The sequence below is a fragment of the Mustela putorius genome, unplaced genomic scaffold (genome assembly GCF_011764305.1).
Source record: "Mustela putorius furo isolate JIRA1106 unplaced genomic scaffold, ASM1176430v1.1 tig00000135_pilon_pilon_pilon, whole genome shotgun sequence".
In the NCBI taxonomy this organism is placed as follows: domain Eukaryota; kingdom Metazoa; phylum Chordata; class Mammalia; order Carnivora; family Mustelidae; genus Mustela; species Mustela putorius.
The window spans coordinates 6,170,804-6,178,045 of NW_025421292.1; the positions used below are offsets into that span (position 1 = coordinate 6,170,804).

The window sequence follows — 7,242 nt, forward strand, 5'->3', positions numbered from 1 at the left end:
CATATTCGTACTGGTCACCGCCACCGAGGTGAACCCCTTAACGGATTCTCGAGCTGTGAAGGCGGCCCTTTGCGTCCTCCGACCCTCGTGGCCCTGAGTGCCCGGGCCTTGTACTTCTCTGTAGCCCGGAGGGGATCTGAAGGCAGGGACCGGGGAGGAGCCAGCCCGGGACAGACCTGCGACGAGCGGAGGAAGCGGCTCAAAGGGACTGTCCCGGATCTTCCGGAGGACTAGGCTAAAAACTGGAGGGCTATGGCCAAGGAGAAGAATACTCCAAATCTCCACAGCATCTTTGCAGTTAAACCAGGAACCGTATAGGGAAGACTCTATACTTCCCCGCCGGGCCGCCTCCTCGCCGCCCCCACCCTCCTCAGCTGGAGCTAAGAGTAATTCATACAAAGAAGGACTCGCCTCTGCCTTGGGGAATCCCAGGGACCGTCGTTAAACTCTCGCTAACCTAGAACCGAAGGATGGCTCGTCCTCGCCTCCCCACCCACTCGCTCTCGTCATCGGGGTCGAGAGGAGCATGCGCGAGGCGATGTGTGCTCTTCAGTGGGCTGAGCGTACATCGCCCACGGTCCCCGAGACGTAGGGGGAGGGGACGGCGATTGAACGGGTGCCTGATGGAGTTGGCGCGGGGTAAACTGGGAAAGTGGTGTCGTGTGCTGGCTCCGCCCTCTTCCCCGAGGGTGGGGGAGGACCGTATATAAGTGCGGTAGCCGCCGTGAACGTTCTTTTTCGCAACGGGTTTGCCGCCAGAACACAGGTGAGTGCCGGGTGTGGCTTCCGCGGGCTTGGCCTCTCAGAGCCGGCTCCGGCCCTCGCGTGCTTCTAGCAACTGCCGCGCTACCGAGCTACTTTCCGATGTTCTTGACCCCGAATTTAGGGTTGTGAGTGGGTGGGAAGTTTCGAGGCCTTGCGGTTTTTTAGGACCTTCTTCGCCTCGTGGTTGGTTTGAGGCCTGGCTTGGCTGGTGTGGCGGCCGCGTGCGAGTTCGGCCGCACCTTGTTCGGTGGAAACAGTCGTTTTAAGTCCAGACGTCTAGCTTTTAAGAAAAAGTCGCTATGGTTTTTTTCCCGTCGACACAGGTTGGCGGAGGTTGGTCAGGATCTCAACCGGGTGGGCCTTCCGCGGTCCTCGGGTTCTTGGGGTGTGGGGCCACCGCGAGGCGCGGAGGGCGGCGGCGAGGCCCTCTCGTCCCGGCGCACTTGTACGACGAGGCGGGGGAGGGGGGCCCACGAGCCGTGGCCTCCGAGTCGGACGCGGGGGAGGCTCGTGGAGTGGGCCGGGCGGCTTTGGTGCCCAGCCTCGCGCCGCGATATGCGGTCCCCACCCCGGGCGGCAAGGCCGGCCCGCTCAGCACCAGTTGCGTGCGCGGAAAGATGGCCGCTCTCCGGCCCTACTGCAGGGAGCTCAAAATGGAGGACGCGGCGGCCCGGGAGAGCGGGCGGGTGAGTCACCCACACAAAGGAAAAGGGCCTTTCCCTCTTCGGCCGCTGCTTCCTGTGACCCCACGGTGTACCGTGCACTGTTTTGGCACCTCGGTTTCTCCTCAACGCCTTGGAAGCAGGCCGCCTTCGGGGGGGGAGGGGATTTTATGCGGTGGAGTTAGCCCCACGCTTGGTGGGTGGAGACGAGAGTTGGGCCAGCTTGGCACTGATTGTAATTCTCCTTGGAATTTGCCCTTTGCGAGTTTGGGTCGTGGCTTATTCTCAAGTCTGCAACCGTAGTTTCAAGGTTTTTTTTTTTTTTTTTTAACCCACCTTCAATTTAGGTGTCGTGAAAACCACCGCTCATCCTAAACCAGAATGGGGAAGGAAAAGACTCATATCAACATTGTTGTCATCGGACACGTAGATTCGGGCAAGTCTACCACTACTGGTCATCTGATCTACAAATGTGGTGGGATCGACAAAAGAACTATCGAAAAATTCGAGAAGGAGGCTGCTGAGGTAGGTACATTAACCTTAACCATAAGGAGAAAGATAGTTCAAATAAGCCAACAAGTGTTAACTGCCCCAAACTAGGCACTAGTTAATACCTGAACGTGTTAATTAGGGTGGAATAAATTAGTGTTCCCTTAGATAACTCAGGGAAGTAAGTTAAAGCTATTTAACAGCTGTAAAATGGAGTTGAGAGTTTGCTTAAGTGGGAGTAATGGATTTCAGGTTGAAGTATGGTTATGTTTAGTTACATAGTAACTGTTCTTAATCCTTACAGATGGGAAAAGGCTCCTTCAAGTATGCCTGGGTCTTGGATAAACTGAAAGCTGAACGTGAACGTGGTATCACCATTGATATCTCCCTGTGGAAATTCGAGACCAGCAAGTATTACGTGACCATCATTGATGCTCCAGGACACAGAGACTTTATCAAAAACATGATTACAGGCACATCCCAGGTTTGTAGGATTAATAGCTAGAAAATCACTAGATTTAAATGCTCCATCGGAAAAGGGGGGGAGTTCATTTTTTGGAAAAACACTTAACGGGGTAGGTCTTTTTTTTTTAAAGGCTGACTGTGCTGTCCTGATTGTTGCTGCTGGTGTTGGTGAATTTGAAGCCGGTATCTCCAAGAACGGGCAGACCCGTGAGCATGCCCTTCTGGCTTACACACTGGGTGTAAAACAACTAATTGTTGGTGTTAACAAAATGGATTCCACTGAGCCACCCTACAGCCAGAAGAGATACGAGGAAATTGTTAAGGAAGTCAGCACCTACATTAAGAAAATTGGCTACAACCCCGACACAGTAGCATTTGTGCCAATTTCTGGTTGGAATGGTGACAACATGCTGGAGCCAAGTGCTAATGTAAGTGACGTCAAGACTTTTAGAGAAAGTGATGTGTCAAATTTTGACGTTAAATGACAACTCTTTTTGGGGAACGCTAATGGACAATCTTGTTTTTAGATGCCTTGGTTCAAGGGATGGAAAGTCACCCGTAAAGATGGGAATGCCAGTGGAACCACACTGCTTGAAGCTCTGGATTGCATTCTGCCACCAACTCGTCCAACTGACAAGCCCTTGCGTCTGCCTCTCCAGGATGTCTACAAAATTGGTGGTAAGTTGAATATTTCTTAATCAGAACGTAATTGTGTAGGTTGCCATGTTTTCTTCACAATAAGGTAGTTGACACCACACTTGTCAAATATTTTAGGCATTGGTACTGTCCCTGTGGGCCGAGTGGAGACTGGTGTTCTTAAGCCTGGCATGGTGGTCACTTTTGCTCCAGTCAACGTTACAACTGAAGTCAAGTCTGTTGAAATGCACCATGAAGCTTTGAGTGAGGCTCTTCCTGGGGACAATGTGGGCTTCAATGTCAAGAACGTATCTGTCAAAGATGTTCGTCGTGGCAATGTGGCTGGCGACAGCAAAAATGACCCACCAATGGAAGCAGCTGGCTTCACAGCTCAGGTAACAACTTTTAAAGTGGCAATGTTCTTACTGCCAGACTCTTGTCTTTTGAGACTTACTAAATATAAATCTTTACTTAAAGGTGATTATCCTGAACCATCCAGGCCAAATTAGTGCTGGATATGCACCTGTGCTGGATTGTCACACAGCTCACATTGCTTGCAAGTTTGCTGAGCTGAAGGAGAAGATAGATCGTCGTTCTGGAAAAAAGCTGGAAGATGGTCCCAAGTTCTTGAAATCTGGTGACGCTGCCATTGTTGATATGGTTCCTGGCAAGCCTATGTGTGTTGAGAGCTTCTCTGACTATCCTCCTCTGGGTAAGGAGGACTTGAGTGTAATTAGGAAATTATTGAAGCTGGGAAAAAATTGCTTGGTAGAATCTGATGGTAATCTAAAATTTGTTTTCATAGGCCGTTTCGCTGTTCGTGACATGAGACAGACGGTTGCTGTGGGTGTCATCAAAGCAGTGGACAAGAAGGCAGCTGGAGCTGGCAAGGTCACCAAGTCTGCCCAGAAAGCTCAGAAGGCTAAATGAATATTATCCCCAATACCTGCCACCCCAGTCTTAATCAGTGGTGGAAGAACGGTCTCAGAACTGTTTGTGTCAATTGGCCATTTAAGTTTAATAGTAAAAGACTGGTTAATGATAACGATGCATCGTAAAACCTTCAGAAGGAAAGGAGAATGTTTTGTGGACCATTTGTTTTTTTGTGTGTGTGTGGCAGTTTTAAGTTATTAGTTTTTAAAATCAGTACTTTTTAATGGAAACAACTTGACCAAAAATCTGTCACAGAATTTTGAGACCCATTAAAACAAAAGTTTAATGAGAAATCTGTGTTTTCTTTTGGTCAACACTGTAACCTTGTACTATTAAGTAAAAGGGTAAGTTGCACAGATCCTGTTTCTAAGGTTATATGCTGAAACTGAAATTTCAGGTAACATTTTTTCCTGGGTGGGATCTTGGAGTCTTCACTTTGTCTAAGGGAAGGAAATGGTAAAGTACATAGTAAAAAGAAAGCTACGGGAGAAGTCGTTTAGTGCAACACAATTTACATAAGCAAAGAATGACCACAAGACAGTCTGTACTATAAACAGGTTAAGTTCTATATACCAAAGTTAATGTGTTGCATATAAAACTTCTATCACTATGGAGTAAACTTGATACATTGTCACATGTTAATTTCCCACTTACTGGAATGTTTAATGTCCCATTTATAAATACTGTAAAGTAGTTTAAAGTACCTAAAAGAAGCATTTGGTGACATTCTTAATGGTAGTTAATTTTTTCTCCAGATTTTAGATGAAAAGTCTAGAAGTTTTCTACGGTCCCATAAGAACTAGAAATCCACTTAAAATAGGAATTTTCATCTTTAAAAGAGCAAGTTTGGGGTGAAGAGGGAACTGGAGATCAAGCCCAGTTTGAAGAGGTGTGATGGTCAGATACTCAAATTTAGACTGGAGTTGTAGGGTAAGCTTTTTTTTAGTTTGAAGTTATTTTGGAGGTTTTTCCAAGTGTCATTCCAAAAACGGAGTATTGAATGATAGTTGGAAGTAATGAACAGGATGTAAAAAGATCTTAAAGATTACTGTGGTGATTTTATAATTGCATATAGTAATAAATTTATAGTGTTTGGGTGATAACCATCTAATTTTTGGCAATAGATAGCTGGCAAATCTCAGCACTGGTGCATTTGATGAAAAAACAATCGACCATTTGAACTTAGTTCTCTTGAGTAGGCTTTTTTCTTAACGAAAGGGGAATTTATCAGGTAACTATCAGGCAAAAAGCAGAGGATAACCTGGTAGGTAAACAATGCTGAGTGAAATGCGTACCTATAGCAACCATAGGCAATAGGAAATGACTACAGTTGAAAAGATGGGCATTTTCTAAGGTAAAATGGTCTTTTAATGATACTACCAGGAGCACTGATAAGGCCTGTAAATAAACTAATAAAAGGTTTTGTCTGCAACTTCAAGTATTTTTTACTTGTCTGTGCAAATGTGCTGTTGGATTTAGTGTTAGAGATGACCTAAGTTTTCTTAAAAATCAGTAAATGGTAGCTGGCATAAGTTTCGGACGATGCTTTGCTTGAAGGGATTTGTTCCATGCCCTAAAACCAAACCAGAGAATTCATCCCACTAAGTGGAAGGATAGGAAGGAGCGGGGGTAGTGTCCAGGAAAGTTCAGCTTGCCTAGTGTGCTTAACTCTATAGACTCAATACAGATAATGACCTTGGTTTGAGCACCATCTACTGGTGGTCACTACAAATTAGTTTGAAATCTGAAATTAAAGAGATAGAGCATCTTACTTGAGCTCTTTTGAGTTTTTTATACTAAATGCATTTTGTGTTTGAATTGAAAATTGAGCCAGAATGCCCCAAACGGATGCTTTGACCTTCATGTCCTAAATTGGCCAGCTGCTGAATTACCCATGTTTGTAAGGAAGCTTAGATGGGAGCTTGTTGACCTTTGTCCCAGGAATTCTGGTGAGATTTCAGAACTTGAAACCAAAAAACTTTCTGGTTTAGGAGTTAAAACATTTTTCAGTAAAGCATAATCTGATTTTTTTAGAAAACTATTTTGGTTAGTCATCCAATGCTCGGAATATGCAATCTAAAATAAGTTTTCAGACAGATCAGAGCTCAATTTTTTATACCCTTGCTGTCATTTACCTCACAAGAGCATGAGAATTAATCTGGTTAGTTGAGTCCTGTCCATTAATAGTTATTGGCTATACAGATAGAGTCCTTGATTTTAGTAGCTTTCAGTATGGGGTATAAACATAAATATTAAAAAACTGGATTTCATGTGTATTAAGTTGAACTTTTGCAGGTTGATGACAGCTCAATGCAAAATAGATTTTGTGTACTCCGTTACCTGAAATGGGCAACTCTAGAAAAAGGGTGACAATTTCTTGTGTGTTAATGTGACATTTTTGATAGACTTTAAGATTGGTAGCCAAATGTTTACCTCATTTTTTACCACAAAATGCAGAGGTTTAGTCAACTGAAAGTTAAGATTAACATTCTGGAGTTAACCACTAGCTTGCAGGGGGTCAACAATGAGCTCTGTGTCCTGGAAGGAAGGGGGGGTGCATGTTTTAGTTGAGAGGAGGAGTAAGACCGTTTCACCCTTTTTTGTTTACCTTCCTGAAGTGTGGTTTTTTTTTTTTTTTTTTTTTTAATAACCTGTTTTATAATACCTTTCACTACCAATGCATAGATCGTTTTCCATGTAGGTGGTATCAGAGTCCTTCCCATTATTTGCAAGTCTGGGAATTTCCTTGACTTAAAACTAGAATTGAAGCCTAACAAATACATGGTCTTAGTGATTTTTTTGAAGAGGGAAAAAATTGATGAAACTGCCACATATTTTCCTGAAAGGTAATTGACTCCCTAATCCAATGGAAATCTTTGGGAGGGACCATATGATTTTGTACTTTACTTTTTTTAAAAGATTTTATTTATTTGACAGATCACAAGTAAGTAGGCAGAGAGGCAGGCAGGGAAAGAGGGAGAAGCAGGCTCCCTGCAGAGCAGAGAGCCCGGGGCTCCGATCCCAAGACCCTGGGATCATGATCTGAGCTGAAGGCAGAGGCTTAAATTAACACTGAGTCACCCGGGCGCCCCTGTTCCTTTTCTTTAAAATTTTTGTGTTCCAAGATTCATTGCTTATGCACCACAACCAGTGCTCCATGCAATATGTGCCCTCCTTAATAACCATCACCAGGCTCACCTAACCTCCAAACCCCCTCCCCTCCGATTTCCCCCAATTCACTTCTTTCTTTCTAATGTCCTCATGCTTGCTCCACAAGTTCCTTTGTTTTTTA

General features: G+C 44.8%; 1 protein-coding gene across 1 annotated transcript; it reads left to right on the plus strand.

Moving 5' to 3' along the window:
- The first annotated feature begins 615 nt into the window (after nt 1-615).
- Nucleotides 616-5,382, plus strand: EEF1A1 (eukaryotic translation elongation factor 1 alpha 1). The gene is made up of 8 exons (XM_045074789.1): nt 616-766; nt 1,775-1,952; nt 2,221-2,400; nt 2,513-2,809; nt 2,909-3,059; nt 3,156-3,412; nt 3,495-3,729; nt 3,823-5,382. Exons 2-8 carry the CDS (start codon nt 1,809-1,811, stop codon nt 3,945-3,947), a joined length of 1,389 nt encoding a protein of 462 aa, XP_044930724.1. The 5' UTR covers nt 616-766; nt 1,775-1,808; the 3' UTR covers nt 3,948-5,382.
- Nucleotides 5,383-7,242: the final 1,860 nt, after the last annotated feature.

Excerpts from the sequence above, each read along its gene's own strand:
- EEF1A1 (XM_045074789.1), top strand. The coding sequence starts at position 1,809 with ATGGGGAAGGAAAAGACTCATATCAACATTGTTGTCATCGGACACGTA. Across the intron at positions 2,810-2,908 it reads TGCTGGAGCCAAGTGCTAAT|ATGCCTTGGTTCAAGGGATG; the intron begins GTAAGTGACGTC and ends TCTTGTTTTTAG. Across the intron at positions 3,413-3,494 it reads CAGCTGGCTTCACAGCTCAG|GTGATTATCCTGAACCATCC; the intron begins GTAACAACTTTT and ends CTTTACTTAAAG.